We start from the raw sequence: 16737 nt of genomic DNA, 5'->3' as shown, positions 1-16737 counted from the left end.
CTGAGTCTAGTCTCTAGAGGTGTACATTTTGTATCTGTCTAGGTTTGTATATGCCATCACATCTCTGCAATTTGCAGCAGCCTAACATACAGATTTTGGGAAGAAGACAAAGATAGAAAAAGGATTTAGGCATGAGTTTTCACACATTGCTCCACTCTTCTTGGGTGTTTGGGTAAATATCAGTTTTGATATCTTACACAGAATCATCTCAAACCCATTCAAAATCTGGGTAGGTAGAGTGAAAAAATCATTAATTACTATAGATAAAGTAAAATTTACCACATAAAGCCACTGTCCAGGATCCAGTCTTAAACAATTCAGATACCTCCCTGAAGGTGACAGCTCATTTACAAATAGTTTACACTGATATTAAATAGAAAGTAGGAACACATTAGGACCACAGAAGTGGCTAAGCACTCTCCTTCTATTAATGTCATAGAACCTTTACTATTTATACCACTGAAGATTTCAAGCCAAAATTTCAAGACTGGAATCATCCAAGGCAAAATGGCCAGAGGACTATACATGTAGTATTATACATGTATGAGAGGTCTCAGAGTTTTCACTTTTATTTAGTCTTCATCTGAATTGGCTTTCACTGATGTCTCCATCTGTCTTCAAGGTGATGTAGATCTAATTCATATGCAGTAAGTGTCTAGTGCAACCATAACTATCATTTGACAGAAAACCACATACAAAAATAAAGGACATTCCTAAAGAAGTAGGTATATACATGCACAGTAGCCAAACTGCCTCTGTACAATACTTTGAACCATCAGCATCCTGAGTCTTTGTGGCACTTAAATCATGTGGCAAAATGCAGAACACCATCTGAGAGCCCACTATCCTGATCAGCTATTGAAAGTGATACATAAATTAACAGGATAATCTAACAGTACTTGGAAGGTCTCTTCCAAAGCAGCAGTAAAAATGACAAATATTTACACTTCTTTCTGAGTGAGGCTATTTAAAATAGAGCAGCTTAATTAAGAATATTAAATTAATTGCTTCTGACCACACAAATTATAATTCTGAGCTAATTCTGGATGTTCTTTCATTCCAGTGCTAACGAGTTGAGGGAGTGAAGGTGAAGGAAGGAAATGGCCCTCCTGGAGTACTTGAATAAATTTCAAGATTCCAGGACTTTCCTCTCCCTGGAAAGTTTTACATGAGAGTCTGTATCCACAATTACTCAGTGACACAAATATTCAAGAGCAGGAAAATATTTTTCTGTAGCTTGCACTTATAAAAGGCACTGATCCATTTCAATCAGAGTAGACTTAGCAGGGAAAAGGCTAACCATTGGCTTCTTTTACTTTAATCTCATGTAGCAAAAATGCTTAATTCCATTACTGAAGCAGCAAATGCAGCCTATTCCTTTAAATGTATTTATGGCATAATGGCATAATAAACCATGTCCACGTCAAAAAAACATCAAGGATTTACCATTTGAAAAGATTCTTGGTTTAGCCCTCCAAAAATAATAGATTATTTGTAACAGTCTACGTGAAAAAAAAACGAGTCATAATTCCCTCTCACTATGCACCCTTTCATTATGAATAAGAACTTAAAAATGTAAGTGCAGCAGAAAAGCTCAAGTGTTTCTGACATCACAGGACCCCACTCCCTTTCCATCTGAAGCCATCCTAGAGCAGATCCTATGACCCAATAGGTTGCTCTCTATTTTTACAAAAGCCCTTTGTTCATCTTCTTCTTTCAATTAAGTTCTGGCTCACAGCTGTGTTTCCTCCTGTTCCAAGGAATGTGGAGGGACATGGCAAGATGCTGGAAGAGATGCCAGCTTCTGAAGCTTAGGGTGATGCAGAGGTTTTGGCCTGTGGAAAGAGCGTCGGCTTTGTACACGTCTGGCTGCAGCAGACCTGTAATTCCCTTCTATATCAAGCAACATTTTCTTCTCTTGGGGCTCCTTCATATAAGAGTCTTCCAGCCCTTCAAACATAAGCAGAGTATTCTCTTCTTGTGAATTCTCCGACTTGAAGCTAACTTCAGAACAATAACCTGAGTTTACTGTCTCTTTGTTATTCATATCTGTACCCGATTCCCAGAAGAGATCAGGTACATTTGGGTCACATGAAGCAATGTACTCAGAGACAGCAGAAAGAGATATATTCCCTCTGTTTTCCAATGAAGAGTAGTTTTGTGTCCAAGGCATTTGAAGACAAGAGGGGAAGAAGTGGAGGGGATTCACTGAAACACTTCCATTTTGGTTTAGTTGATCATCTGAAGAGGAGTATTCTGTCATTTCAACGTCATGGTCCATATCACCTAGAGAGCATAATTAAATAGAAACATTTGTTTTCTATTTGTACACAGTTTGTCTGTTAGTATGCTGGCTATTGGGCTTTGCTTTTGGCTATTTTTATGAAAGTGAGTGGTTAAAGATTATTTTTTTCCTGAAGAACTCTACTCTGTATCCAGTTCTATCTTGGACAACCTGAAGTGAGTAAACTTCTTATCCTTGCTGAATGTCAAGCAAAACTTAATTCAGTGTTTAGATGAACAACTGCCTGTTTCAGATAGTTAGGAGATGGAGCCATCGTCTGGTGACTAAGGTGTATATCTAAACAGTCCTGATTCTCAGCAAAGAAATATTTCAGAAATTTTTGAAACAAATTGTACTCTTTCAATCAAATAGCAGAGGGTTTCACTCCAGGGAATCAATCTCTTATTGATCAGAACCTATGATCAGTTTTCTGTATACATTAGGTATGTAGAGAAACTTAACACTTCCACTCTTGGCTTCTAGTTTCCATTTTTTTTTAAAACCTTTTAATTGAGATTTTACTATCATTCTCCTATTGGGAGAATTTTGTTAAGGAGATCATTCAGAGGACTGTTTCAGACAGTAATCAAGGTGTGTGCTTATCAGCTTGGGAAATCTAACTTTGCAAAACACTTATTAAGAAACGCACTAGTCAAAAATCCAGTGATTTTGACATATCAAAGATACCCACAAATGAACTTGCACATACCACTTCCTAATAATAAAGTAAATTATAAATAAAGCAATTAAATGGAGGAAAAGAACAAAGGCTTGCAAGAAAAAGTTCAAAAGTTCTGCAGGTCATATGTCAATATTCTGTGACAATGTTCTCAGTGGGGAAGAAAAAGTGAAGAGAATTTCAATGTGGATAAGTGTCAAGGTGAAATTTTCCTTTTGGAATGCTGCTCATTGTTCACACTTCTCATCAGGATATTGGGCTGTAATTCACAGTCCTTTAACTAATACAGTGTTTATTTTAAAGCATCATTTAAAAAATAAACAAAGATGCATTATTAAGAAACACAGTACTGAAACCAAACACAGACCTACAGGCCACTCCTGTAAAGAAAGTGATGTGCTTCCTCTAATTACCCTTGAACTAGCACATCTTCTGAAGGGACAGAAGCCAAAACAGAAGAAAAATGGAACTACCTTTTCTACTTCTTCTTAAGAGGCATGAAATACTTCTTATGTCAAAATTAACAGTATTCACTCTTGGCCTGAGGTGTTTGTCTGAAAAAGGTTTCATCAACCAGCTACAGAATACTTTCAACTCACTTTTTTTGTTGATGCACACCAAGAGGACACTAAGACATATTTGTGCCCATGGATTCCACAAAAGTGTATTCACAATGACACTGACTTTTGTGTTTCATTGCACAATCCCTGAAGTGCCCTGTGTTCTATTCAATTACATCTGAACTGTGGACCTGACCCACCTCGTTTGAAGCACTACCTGACTTGATTATAAAAATGAAAGCTATTTTATGGTGTGGAAAATTTCCACACAGCAGAAGTTAAAGGGCAACTGGGATATTAATTTAAACCCAGAATCAATTTAATTTTAAGCCTCTAACACATTAGAAACAACAAATTATTTGCTGCCTCAGAAAGCTAAGCCTTTTTCTAGTTTCAAAATAAGGTATGGATTAAGGTAAATTCACAGTTTAAGGATAAAGCTCTAAATGAAATTCTGCTTCTCCACAATTCTGTTGTGTAATTATCCCCACAAGGAGACTCTGATGCATTTTAGTAAATACAATTCATTTTAAACCCCTTTCTTATGTAAATTGATGGTACATCAGTAGTGTCACTGAATAGTTGCACTGTAGCATTGGGGCATTTCTTCTTCCTGGACACTGGATAAATAATCTGGAAAAATGTTCAGCTAACTCAAGGCTTCTTAGCAACAGGGTCAAAAAATTTTATTCCTTTTAGGGAATTCTGTTACCAATTTTATCACCTAGGACTGACTAACCGGGAAACCTGAAGCCTCTTGAAAATGTATGCTCAATATTCTGGTACTTGGAATACTATTTTCTTGGCATTAAAAATATTCGAGTGAAAACAAAGAGAGGGACCCTTGTCTGCTGTAAAAGTAGCAAGGCATTGGACCCCAAATAGTTGAACAGTTCTTCTGCAGAAGGAAAATAGAGAAGTGTTCTGTTAATTAAGTCAGAGGGAAACAAAAGATGTTAAGTTGTACGAAGAAATCAGGAAAGAAAGACATTTTCTGAAAGAAGAAAAAACAAGAATAAGTTTACTTCTCAGGATTGATAAGAAGTCTGGGTAAAAAATAAAGGTGATAATATCTCTTAAAATATTACATATGTGTTGATTCTGGGAGAAAAGATCTGGGTCGGTCCTCTGGGCCATCTGCTAGCAGGAAGGAATCTGTTGATTTATTGCTGAGCCGGATTGGAGTGAGCCGTTTGAAGTTGTCTGGAGAATATGGGAGCTGCACTCGGGCCCTTTGTGAGGGTACCACAGTGTCTTCACCAGATAACCATGGTGAGAACTTCATGTAGATGCTTTGGTCATCATCAGCTGAAAATACTGGGTTATCAATTCCTAAAAAAAAAATTCACGAGTGACAAATAAAAGTAATCAAAATAATTTCTTGATAATACAGCAAGATGCTTTATAAAAGGAGAAAGGCTGTTGGAAAAAAGGGGCTGATACACTGGTATGTGTGTGACTAAGTCAATATACAGACCATTGCACACATATGTATCTTGGTTATAGCTAGACATATACTGGATTTCAATAAAGAGAAATATTGGTTGTCACATCAAATTTGCAATGAAGTTAGGGATATCTTGAGACAAAAAATAAAATCAATAAAAGAATTAATCAGTCCTGAAGTGTTAAACCAGATGGAAAAAAAAAAACCACAGCATAAATTAACTGCAGAAATTTCAGATCAAATGCATCAAAAAATGTGAAAAAACCCTGACTTCACCACTCCATAAACAGATGAGTGTGAGGTAGCTATGGCAGGCCATGAAGCAGTCAAAAGTATGATACAGGAGCCTGTTCATACATTATCAAGTTTGACAAGCTTTTACATAAACATAAGCTTCCAATCTAATATTTTGGAGTCTTTCAGGGCTAGAAATCAAGAGCATTGAGTGCTCCAGAAATGCTGCAGTCTGCCCTTTTCAGTGACTTCTATAAGCCTGTAAGGAACTGATGGGATTGTGAACCTAAAAGTAGAAAGCTTGCCTGAAATAAGAAGAACAAAATTTATCACAACAAAGTTCCAATGCAAGTGAAAAATAATTCCAGAGGACTAGTATTGACTGGTCTTGTGAAGTAAGACAATTCTAAAATAACATTTTCTGCTGCTAGAAATAATTAGTGGCTTTAAAACTGGTTTAGGTAGTCATGTTCACAACTGCTGTCAGTTTCAAAAGTGGTGCTCTCCATACCTCCAAATATCAAAAAATCTGTATGTTAACATTAATATTAAGGAAATGTATTTTCAGATTGAACACATAAAATCACTCAAGCAAAAAAAAAAAAACAAAAAACAACCCAAAAACAACAAAAAACCACAAAAAAAACCCACCAGGCTAACTCATCAGCATTTCTAGTACATTTTGTTAAATTTGAGGGGAAAAAAAATCTTTGTAGGTAATAAATATTTTTACCAGCAGGTGCATCTGTGAAATTTTGTTTCGTCACATTAGCCAGGAAATCAACTCCTTTGCCTAGATGCAATGTCTCATAATCATTATTTTCTTCTGATTCAGAAAACTCCAAATCTAGGGGGAAAGAAAAAAAAATGCAATTTCATTACAGCTTTGTATCAGTTCTGATAGAAATTGCTATTTCCTACTGGTTTGATGCTGTCATGGTTATACATCTTTAACAAGGATGTTCATCACTTGACACGGTCAGCGTTAGTATAATGACTAGTTTCAAACCTAATGAGGTCATTGCTGCTTTTACTGCAGTAGAATAAGTTTTACAATAGCTGCTAAACCGCTTGCTAAGTCTGTCTTCCAATTAAACTTTTTTGGTGTTAAGTAGATGATGACATCTCTATGCAGAGTTCTTTAACAAGACAATATTGAATGACCTACTAATGAGTATTCGGAAGGCTCTTCCCAAGCAAAGTAGTTCTAGAATATTACACATGGGGAGCCAACTGTACTGCTCCTCTCAGTCAAACAAAAATAACACTCAGTAAATGATTCAAAGAAGGTACATAAGGAAAAATATATTTGCTTGGAGCTACTGAGAAAAGATAAATCCCTCTCTATTTTACTTGAGTTGTCTTTGAGATCAAGGAGTTACAGGCATAAACAGAGGGAAGAACACAAATCAAAGTTAGTTCAGCAGCTTTTAACCACATTTCAGTTTGAAGTCACACATATAATTTAAAATTGTATAACAAGCATGTTAGCACCCATCACATCTGGCAATGCCTGACACCAGTGCCCAAAAATGGCTAAAACGGGAAAGAATTTTGGGCTTTATTTGCAAGACCAGCTTTTGCTTGGGATAGTCCCCAGGCTGGTCAGCTTCCAATTACACTTCCAAGACTGATCCATGTGATAGATCTGCTCATGGAGGGTGAAGCAGTGCTGGAACTGACCTCTGACTACACCTTCCTTGAGTTATATCATACTTGCTTAGCCTCAGGTCTGATTCAGACCCTTCTAAAACAGTGGACTTTAACTCAGATAAGAATGCAATCTCAGCTACTGAATTTTATATGGCTGATATCTTAGGTAGACATATCCTGATGTGACGAAAAAAATTAGCAGCTCTGTGTACCTTATCCAAACAGAAGCTGAAATTTCATTTATATTGTAGCCACTGCATTGTTTTGTTTACAGAATATAAATGTGATACTTTTAAAATGTGAGCAAAAAGGCCAACTAAATTTTTTTTTGTCGTCCAGATGCCTAAAAAACCAACTTCTACACACTACATTTAAGCATGAAGCAGATCACCACTTCAAGTTCTGAACTATGACTAGAAGCCCCTTTTTACTGTCAGATTTGCTGTGGCATATCACAAAATCTTTTAGTGATGCTTTGCTGGCAGTGTAGCTGGTAAAATTCAGTTAATGAAAACAGTCTAAGAATCTTTTTACCTTTTTCCTTCAAAGCAAAATCTTGTACTGGATTTTCTGAAGGAATGTTTCCATTTGGTATGACACTGCTATTTCTCTGAAAAGAAAGCAAAATGTGACCAAAAATGCTAATGTCATCAGGTAGCACTGGCAGTGATACCCTTTGAAATGATGAGTTCAGCAGAATAAGCCTAAAATCCATTGTAATCTTTGTTTGAGGCTCAATATTGATGCCACTCATTTCCCACCTACAGATGAAGAGTGGACAGACAGAGTATAAAAAGAAACTTTGGCTCTTTTTATACTGTGTGTTCTCTCTTAGTTTCACACAAATTTGGTTGAATGCTCCATCCTATCCTGCTACCTCTCTCCTGCAAAATCTCTCCACAGTGTAGTAGCATGGTCCAGGGTCTGTTGTTTTTCAAGTGATCAGAAACCTCTCACCCAGAAGAAGAGTCCCAAAGCATAGAGAAGTGCAGAATGTGAGAAGAAGCCCCTTGAGTTACCTCCTAATTTTATCTCTTCTTGCTTAGGTCCTCTAAATTCATTAAGTTCTATAGGACAGAGATAAGTGCAGGACATAGGACCCTTCAGAGTCCTCCCTACCCTTCCCACCCATTAGTTTGTATAATAGGTGGCTACATCTGGGTCCTTGTGAAAGTATTTTTACCCTTTTTTGGCCCCGGTCTCGTTTGTGGATTTTATTGAGCTTCTTGGAATGGTTTATTCCTAGTTTGGTACTCTTGAAAGATTCTAAGCGCTTCCTCATTGTCCTATGGAAAATCTCCTTGTCTTGTTTGTCATCTTCACTGTGCATGATCTCATGTCGACTGTACAGGTGTTTGTGCTGTGGCCAGGAAGGGAAGACAATATTCACTTACTGAGAAGTACAGGTGAAAGCCCTGAATCAATGCATTCAATCAGTGTCACGAAAATGTAAACAACTCCGTAAGAAAGAGTGAACTAAAGATTAGCGTGAAGGCATAAATGAAACTCCCATTTTTCTTTTTTCTTCATGAAACAATTCCAGGATTTTTAACTGTGTAAGAGTGGACTGTCATTCAAAGTAAGCTTCTCCCCTGTAAGTGTCTGAATCCCTTCAGTTGATACACTTCATTTAATCCTGATCAGAACCTTTGCTGGACACAGTTCTGCATTCCACTGTTCCCAGTGATTTCAAAGGCACTAGTTCTTTTAAAATGCCATGTTCTTAAATGGGAAATCACACAAAGAGCCTATCTTCCTCAAGGGTGCAGATTTTGCAGTGGGTTCTCTCCTTTTGAGTTTCACTCGCAAGTTTTGCTTCCTATCTCCTCTTAGTTTTAGACTGGAAAACAGTCCAGTGCTAGCCTCTGGCTCTCACCTCCTGCCTGGGTTTATACAGGTACTGCTGTAGGGTGTGATGAGCAAGGGTATCTTCTGTGTCCCGGATGCTTTTCCTTCTCTGCTCTAAAGCTTGCATGTCAAGGCAAACTGGTCCAGCTTTTTCTCTCCTGAAGAAAAACACAAACAGTGGTTTTTAAAATCAGTGATTGCTGAAAAGGAAGAAAAAACAGGAAGACAAGGAATGAAAAGGAGAAAACAAGATGAAGTTAAAAAGAAAAAAAAAAAGGAAGAGTAAGAACTGGCTAAAGCTAAATTACGATGGCTGAGTAAATGCCTAATGGGAAATGTGAAAAGATCATTGGTTTTTGTCTTTCAGGGGGATGTAGCATTAATTTATTTCACCGTTTACATGGCACATGGTCTGTTCAGTAACAGATTCATCAAAAAGTTAAGGAAGGGGCATTTTTTTTCCTTGCCCCTCTCCTTTTTCTGGAGCAAACACAGAAATAACATCTAGCCCTGTATATAATAGTTGGTGAACCAAAGGCAAATGAAACAGCCCTAATGGGGATGTCTGCTTCATATTACCAGACTTTACCGAAAAAAAAATGTGTGTAAAATATGACATTATAAATCCATATATACCCATTTTCTGTGGGAGAAAATATTAATTAAAGTTCAAAAAGTAGTGACCAAAGGCCCTGTAATTTGCATTTTTCAATTTTTTTAGCAGTGTTTCAATTTCCTCTCATACGCCACCCCGTCAGTCCACATTACTTACAATAAATAAGAGACAGAGCTTTCCACAGTGCTTGGGAGTGGAGTGCTGAAATCCACATTTACCATGTTGTCTGTACTTGGAGAACGTATAAATGCCAGCGAACCTCTACGTTCTCCCTGGTCATGGAAAGAAACAAGACATATTACAGCTGTAAAAACCTAGGACAAAATGCGTATCAGAATACAGATAATTTGTGAGACTATTTATGCAAATGGCACAAGAAGCATGGGAGGAGTTGTATCTAGGTAACAAATAAAAACCATTTTTAGGTTTTATGGTTTCTTTACGTTGAGTGACATTATCCCAACAAACGAAGCAAAGAGAAAATCTACTCCATTCTTAGAAACTGATTTTGAAAAGTGAATGATTTCCTGTGCCTCAATAGATTTGCAACTTTACTTTGTAAAATGCTGCAAGCCAAGACCATAGGAACATACATAAGGATGTTTATGCTTCAACGCATCAACACATTATCAGAAACATTTTCAAAGACACAACATGAAGTTTTCTGTTCTCTACCAGACTGGAAGCAGCAAATATTAAGTGGGGATAGAAGTCTACAAGACTATTAAAAAGAGATTATGACATGACAAGATGAGATATTGAAGAGATGAGATTTTCTTTCTGTTTTAAAACTGGTGTCACAGAAGTGAACTGCTGGAAAAGCTCAGTTTTATATCTTCATACTTTTCCCTACACTTTAAATAATCTCTTGTGTAGCTAAAAGGTATCTGTTGGGTGACATTGCGGTTACACAGGCTGAAAACATCTATGATTTTGAATCAGTGGAGTGAAATTACATAGCAGGTCTCTAGATTTTAAGCAGTAATAATCAAGAAAAATCACCTCCCTTGCAGAACAGAGATGTTATCTACATTTCTCCAACTTTAACTGTACTGTGTTTCCTTTACATTTTCATATTCATGGAGCGGACAAAAAAAAGTTTTCTTTTGATGTGGCAAACCACATACATATCACAGTGTGTGGGTTACCAATGGCATTAATAAATACACTGGGGCCTCTGCAGGCAGAAAACTTGAGGTTAATAAAATTGAATTCTGTGAGAACATTGTCCCATCCATTTTCTTAAGTGAATCTGACTTTCTTTTCAAATCAAGTTTAATGTTTCATACATACATCATACCAGATCAGCAGTGAAGGTATTTTAGCCAGAACAAATTATGAACCATGAGTATTTTAAGTCACTTCCCTTCAGTTGCTCTGGGTTATTTTCATTTTTCTTGGCTTAGGTTCTCCCCTTTCAACTGTAATGAATTTACTTAGATAAAGACTTAACTCTCTCAATTCATATTTATTATATAGATGCACCCCAGCAGCAGAGTTGAACAAAGGAAAAGATATAAAATAATTTTTAAACTCTTCAGTTTCTTGCAAGTAAGAAGAGAGTGAGTAGCTGGGGGAGGCATGTCTTTACTTATCCTGGAAGCAATAGCTTCAGTTTCAATTTCATCTTGTAATTCATAGATATTTAGTTCAAAGATATACTTGCAAAGTGAAGTTTTCTTTTAATACATTCTTTTGATACATTGCTTTAACAACTTTTTCGTTGTTAAGGCAATGTATATTGAAGACAATATTAAAGTGAGAAAGGTGAAATGACTAGGATTCACAGCTCATAATTAATTTCTGCAGGAAGAAAACTTGTTGCAAAGCTTCTGTAGAACTTGGAGAATTTTCAATTTTTTTTTCTATTATTATCAGATCAGTAGACATTTGCCCAACAGAATTTATCTGCAAGAAACAATATACACAAATAGGATTTGGACTAAGGTAACAAAAAGCAGTTCCCTTGTGTTTCATTGCCTAAAAAATTAGCAATCTAACTTTTAGAAATCTGTCTTTACTATATGGGATCAAAGATATTATTGGCTAAAAATTCTGACTCTAAATCTGCATGTATTAGTGATCTATAAAGCCCTTTGCATTTGTTAAAGAGAAGAAACACTGTAATGAATCTACTGAACAGATTCAGCAATGAATTTGAACATGAGTTTCGTGGTCATCCATCTCAAAGTCATTATCCAACTTTCTTCCTCTGAGGTGTGACCCAGAAAGAATCACAAGAAAGAAAATTAGTTCTTGAGTTCAGGTGGTCTAAAAATCAAAAGGATAATTTACAAAATCTCAAAAGGAATAATTTGCTTGTCTTGTTGAACTATTCTCCATCTTCCATGCTAACATAATTTCTGAATTTCATTTTGTTTTCTGAATTCAATCTCCAAAATTATATGTTTCATTTGAAAAAGACTGCCTGGCTATAGCTCATTAAAAAAAAAAAAAGGAAAAAGAGCTTAGCAGTAGTAGTAGTAGTATCAATGATAGTAATAGTTTTTATTTAAAGAAATTAACTGATATATCACCTAACTGTGAAAAGTAATTCAATTGGAGATTATGAGCATTGATAAATTATAATTTCAAAAATCACTTTTAAAAATATTCCATTTAAAACTGTCCTTTACCCTGTATCAGTACTGCACATTCATGGCTGTTTGAACTGAGCTGACTAGTTTCATACTGAAGAAGATTAGGAACTCTTACACAATCAGGCAACATTGCTGCACTACTCCTACAGAAGGTCAGAAACTTTCTTCAAATCTCCTTTAAAAACTTCTCCTGTTGCAAGTTTTAAGTTTCCCTAACTTCACAATTCTTTGTTTACAATTGATATTTGTAGTATATTTTACCCTAATTACTGAATTGTGCGGCTTATGGTTCCACTGAATTAAAGTTACCCTTTTCTTTTTTTTTTTTTTTTTTTTTTTTTTTTTTTTTTTTTTTTTTTTTTTGGGTGCGTGTTACAGTGATCTGGCAGATTGAGATTAGCAGTCCCACACTTCGGCCACATATGCACATCATGTGAGAAGTGAGCTTCTTCAAATCAGATTTGTCATCACATAGACCCACTATCCTGCAGGAGCCAGACCCTGTTGACACATTTAGAAAGACAACACCCCTCCAGAATTACAGTATTTTTTTCAAGTAATGAATATAGAAACAAAGATATTCAGTAGAATGCAACAGAAATGTATGCTGAAGTACAATATACTAGCATTTGGCGATCAGGCACAATGTTGAGAACTACAGCTTCTCAAAACAGCAATACTGACACGCAAAACACATTAAAAAAATAAATAAAAGCAGAGCTGAGATGGAAATAGTTTTCCTTTAGGCACCTCCTGCAACAGATCAACTTTAGGTTATAGTACAAATTTTAAAAAAACAAATTCCAAATGATGCTATAATATGTCAACAAGTGTTCATAAGTACCTCAGCCACATAGCTAATTGCATCCTTCAAGTTGAGCTCATGGAAAACATTAAGGATTTGGTCCCTTGATTTTTGAGCAGACCTTCTCATCAGTATTTTTCTGAGGTATTTCCTATCAAAATTGGACCACCTGATAATTTAAACAAACTGTGTTAATGGCAACAAGCAATTTTAGTTTCAAAGCATTTTTACTTTAGTATAAATTATATTTTTTTAGCTAAACACTTTGAAAAAAAGGTGAACGGTGGAATGTGAGGGATTTGTGTCTTGAAGCTTTTCAATCAGCATGGAAAGAAAGTCAAGGAAAAGCCTGCTACAGACTTACAAAGGTGTCACAAAGCATTTAATCAGTTCACTTACCCAACACTACTATACAAGAGTGCTGTGATTACAGTAGCCCATTTCAGAGTCAGTAGCACATTTTATACTTTTGGATGTTATGCTACCTTATTTTTCCACTTCTGGTTACGTTAAATTTTCTTCCCTTGTTGAGAAAGTAATCTGCTTTTCCCCAGGTGTATTGTAAGACAGCCAGACCATCAGTTTTGAATGACAGTGCCCTTCCAGAAGCTCTGCCACATCATGCCACTGATGTGCTCTGCTCTGGGGATAGTAGCCATATGTATTTTCAATGATTTACACTTCCAAGATTGTCTGAGAGTAGAATATCTGCCCTGTCATGTTTAGGGTCCAAAAGATTAAAAGCTTTTGTACTTTCTTCTAACTTCCTCAACACTTCATCTAAAGGGCATGAGGCAGCTTTGGAGACTACTGCTCAGAATTACTCTATCCATCTCACCCAATGGCCAGTTTTTGATTCAGATTGCCTAAACCTTTTTGTGTTAAATATTATTCACATAATTGATGACTATTCCTCTTCTCTGGCCAGAACATCTGACCAGAAGGCTCTAATTCAGGTTTCCACACCTGAACCTATCGGTGAGGATGCTAGGGGTTGCCATTTCATTATGGAAGCAGCACTTTCATGTACATAGAGTCCAAAAGGCAGGCTTAAGATGGTCTCATTCAAAATATATTGGTCATTAAACCACATACTCAACCATGACTCTACATTAAGCTATTCCTTCTGTTCTTACTCAAGGGGATTACTTTCTGACATGCAAGGAGTCACATGTTAATCTTCCACTTTAAAAATATAGCTCTATCTTTGAGGCAATCTCAAAACTGGAGATGTATTTGCCTGTATTATATATAGCCTGTTGAAATTTATTCCCAAAAAGGAAACTACAAACTTAGACCAAAATAAAGATTTATTCTCTCTGTAGTGCCTCGGGAAAATTTTTTACTGCATAAATAAATGAAGAGTAAAAGGAAAGGAAGAAGATTGTCTCTATAACTGGATGCAGGTGAGCAATTCTGCTTGAGTTCCAGTACAAGCATGCTTCAGCCTAAGAATTGTATTGTTTTGCATGATAATGTTAAACCTAAGCTAACAGACTCAGCTTCTCAAAAAGCATTAGGGGTGTGCTCTGCAGAAAGCTAACACAACCACATAGCTTTTGGATTGGAATTGTCATGTTGAGTCAGCAAGAGGTTAGCAGGTCAAAACTGTGACAGTTTGCACCTATGAAATGACCCGACTCCAGGGAGAGAATGGCCTAACTTGAAATAACATTCTTAAGGAAGTCCAGATTTAATGTCCTTTTTTCCACATTTATTCATCTAGGTATGGAAGTGTGTCCATCACAAGGGCAAATCTTCACATGTACTTTAAAGGTAATGGTGTATCTCTCAGCTGAGTAATTCTGCTTCTCTCTAGATGAATCCACTATAAACAGAGGAGATGGTTCACTATTGGTTTCAGGCTAATAGGCTGACACTGTCAGAGCAATTTCAGAGCACCCTCTGCCATAACTTTCACAGGTGTTAAACACATCCTTGCAGAGATAGGATGAACAGCTAGCATAGTTGTAGCTGAGCTTTTTTAGTGCCTCCACACATAAACAGTATTCATGAAATGTAGTAGTACAAAGAAAAACCAACATTAACATTCTAGATGAAAATTTCTGCAAATAGTCCGTTTTCTAATCTTGAGAGAATGACCCCTGTATGTGAACTGAAGCACCTTCAAAGGCATAACCTGAACTGTGGAAGAGAAAGGAAAGATTCTAGTTGTAAGGGGCCAAAAATACAGTTTTGACATTTGCTGTATTTCCAGTATTTTCAGTATGCAACCTCTTTACTACATTTAGCATCCTTACTTTCCCTAAGCTCATAGGCTTAAAAAGTTATAATGTACAGATAATATTTCCTAGCAGTATTTCCAGATTCTAAATTGGTTACTACTTACTTGTCTCTCAGATAATGATGCCCTATTTGTCCAGAAATATCTTCTATAGCAGAAAGAATGTGATCAAAGGCCTAGGAAAGTGAGAGTGGAATTAATATCTTTACAGAAATAAAAAAGCATAATTAGAAAATAGCCCAATTTATTTCAAGTTGTACCAGGTGACTATGCAGAATAATTTTTTGGCTGTTATAAAATTTTTCCCCATTTACAGAAGTACTAACTATAAGCTTTTCTTCAAAGGTCCTGAACTTTCTAACCAGTTCTTCATAAATTCACTGAGTGTTCTTGAATTACAAGGGTCTCAACGAGAAGGTACCATTAAACCCCCATTTTAACATTCAATTTTAAAACTTTTATGGACTCATTTTACCATCTCCATTTCTGCCCTATTAAGTAAATCTGCCACTATTAGTGTGGGTGATTATTTCAGTTGAGTAGTTTCCACAGTAATTCTTTTTAGATGTTTCAGGAGTTTATACTCCCCTCAGAGTAGAAGTAGGCACCATTCTTTTAATATCTAGGGCAAAATTTCATACTAAGTATATTATCTGGCTGATAGAAATCTGGAGGCTTATAACTCTTGATTCAAACCAAGGCAGCTGCAGGTACAATTTGGCCTTTTTCTGTGTATGGTTATTAACATTTCACTCTGAACATTGGAATGATTACTGCAGAATATACAGTGCTATGTTTGGAACAGCAGGACTGACGTTAGGCACTGGTGAGCTGTATCTCTAGTTCTGTGTCCAGTTCTGGGCCCCTCACTTCAGAAAGGACATTGAGATGCTGGAGCGTGTCCAGAGAAGGGCAATGAAGCTGGGGAAAGGTCTGGAACACAAGTCCTGTGGGGAGCAGCTGGGGGAGCTGAGGTTGTTAAACCTGGAGAAAAGGAGGCTCACTCTCTATAACCACCTGGAAGGGTGTTGTAGGCAGGTGGGTGTTGGCCTCTTCTACCATGTCTTAGGTGAAAGGACAAGAGGAAATGGTCCTCAGTTGTGCCAGGGGAAGTTCAGATTAGATTTCAGAAAACAAAGTTTTCCCTGAAACAGTGGTAAGCACTGGAATAATTTCCTCGGAGAGGTAGTGGAGTCACTGTCTCTGGAAGCGTTCAAGAGCTGTCTGGGTGTGGTACTGGGGGATATGATTTAGGGGTGACTATGGTGGTGATGTGTTGATGGTTGGACAGGATGTTCTTGAAGATCTCTTCCAACCTTGATGATACTGTGATGTTTTATTGTCTTCCATCCTTTAACCTATATTTATATTGAAAGGTTATGTTTTCTTTTACTTAATGAAAACTTTATTATGTGGTGTGAAAGTCAATTGGAAGAGTTTGTGTTTCAAAATATTCTAAAAGGGTAAAGAAATCCTGGTACACAACACTCACACTGAATTGAAACTGTTGTCATTGGTCTGGAATTTCAGTATATAATTATTCTGTACTAGGCAGCAGAGTATTTTTCTATGTAATATGCAAGCTACAAAGCCTGCTTTCTTACCTTTTCCAAAAATTAAGTTTTTGAGAAGGAAAAATAAAAATTTTTGGACATGCTTTGCCCTAGCAATTATCAATCATCCTCCTCTTTTGGATGAAGACAAAGAAGCGTATTCCATCTGTACTGTTTCCCCAGTACTCCCAGCCCCATTGAATTCTCAAGTGA

The 16737-nt window shown here is 36.6% G+C and overlaps 1 protein-coding gene across 1 annotated transcript in view; it reads right to left on the bottom strand.

Annotated features, from left to right (window-relative positions):
- Positions 1 to 4607: 4607 nt before the first annotated feature.
- The window catches only part of SLC9A3 (solute carrier family 9 member A3), a gene marked incomplete at both ends in the record, with an annotated part of 49144 nt that continues 37014 nt past the window's right edge, over positions 4608 to 16737 (bottom strand). The window contains 8 exons of the mRNA XM_084211453.1: positions 4608 to 4855; positions 5938 to 6051; positions 7392 to 7467; positions 8041 to 8217; positions 8734 to 8863; positions 9478 to 9593; positions 12766 to 12895; positions 15077 to 15147. Of these exons, the coding sequence (XP_084067579.1) occupies positions 4608 to 4855; positions 5938 to 6051; positions 7392 to 7467; positions 8041 to 8217; positions 8734 to 8863; positions 9478 to 9593; positions 12766 to 12895; positions 15077 to 15147 (1062 nt within the window). The remainder of the gene's footprint in view (positions 4856 to 5937; positions 6052 to 7391; positions 7468 to 8040; positions 8218 to 8733; positions 8864 to 9477; positions 9594 to 12765; positions 12896 to 15076; positions 15148 to 16737) is intronic.

Source organism: Fringilla coelebs, assembly GCF_963513975.1.
Source record: "Fringilla coelebs genome assembly, chromosome: 1".
Taxonomy (NCBI): Eukaryota; Metazoa; Chordata; class Aves; order Passeriformes; family Fringillidae; genus Fringilla; species Fringilla coelebs.
Note: the sequence above shows the minus strand (reverse complement) of the source record. Positions and strands in the feature narration are given on the sequence as shown.